Source organism: Trypanosoma grayi, assembly GCF_000691245.1.
Source record: "Trypanosoma grayi strain ANR4 Tgr_2067_V1, whole genome shotgun sequence".
Taxonomy (NCBI): domain Eukaryota; phylum Euglenozoa; class Kinetoplastea; order Trypanosomatida; family Trypanosomatidae; genus Trypanosoma; species Trypanosoma grayi.
The window spans coordinates 1-965 of record NW_008827685.1 but is presented as its reverse complement, the minus strand read 5'-3'; the positions used below and the strand labels follow the sequence as shown (position 1 = coordinate 965).

The following is a 965-nucleotide window of genomic DNA, read 5'->3' as shown; positions in this document are numbered from 1 at the left end:
GTCCGGCAGCGGCGGTGGGCGGGTGCGGCGCCACATGTTGCCTCTTTTTCTTTCCTCTTTCTTGTGCATGCACGACACTCACATCACCCCACCCCCGCGTGCGCGTGGTGTGCCACTGCAGTGAGTGCCAGTGTCTCTGTGTGTGTGTGTGTGTGTGTGTGTGTGTGTGTGTGTGTGGAAGGTAGTCCAGGCAGTGTTTTTTTGTTGTTGGTTATTAGTTCTTGGGCGTGCTGGATGGCACTGAGTGCGTCAGCGCTGGCGTTGCGTCGCGTGCTTGTGCTTTCGCCCTTCTGCCACCAGCCCATTGCGTTGCCGGCTGTCACGCCGGTGCAACGCGTCCTGCACGATGTGCTGCCGCACGGCGCGGGCAGTCGGCGCGAAGAGGAAGTGACGGCGTTGCTCGAGCGGCTCCCTGCTCACTGCAACAAGGCGAAGCAGGCGATGCTGCACGCGCGTCGTGCCAGCACGTACTACCGCAGCCGCTACGGTCGCGGTCTCGAGGCACAGAGGAAGCAGCTGCAGCAGGTGCAGCACATGTCGGACGACGAGGTGCGGCGGTGGGCCCGCAGCAAATGTCTTCCGGTCCGCGACCCTCTGGTGCTGTCATGAGCCCGTCTGTATGGCTTCATTGACTTCTACTCCTGACTTGGGTGTTTCCCTTATTCGGCGTGCCGTTGCTCTGCCGTGTGGATAACGGCATACTCTGGTTTTTATTTCGTTTTGGATGCTGCTTCTGCTTCTGGCGGTTGTGGCGCTGTGCTGCAGATTGGTCACTACACCTTATTGCTTTTGCATGTGTGCCGTGCTTCCCTCTCTCTTTTCTCACACACCGTGCTAGTAGGTGCGATGCTGTCTGGGCGGCGTTGCAGATTGCTGCTGGCGCCCAAACTCGCCCTCGTCGCGCGCTGCACGACAGCGGCGGAGCAGACGGCGGAGCTCCGCGCGGCGGTGCGGCGCCACGAGGC

General features: G+C 61.5%; 1 protein-coding gene across 1 annotated transcript; it reads left to right on the top strand.

Moving 5' to 3' along the window:
- Positions 1-234: 234 nt before the first annotated feature.
- On the top strand, positions 235-609 carry DQ04_20671000 (hypothetical protein; the record flags this gene model as incomplete). The annotated part of the gene is made up of 1 exon (XM_009317951.1): positions 235-609. The coding sequence occupies one exon, from the start codon at positions 235-237 to the stop codon at positions 607-609; it is 375 nt and encodes a 124-aa protein (XP_009316226.1).
- Positions 610-965: the final 356 nt, after the last annotated feature.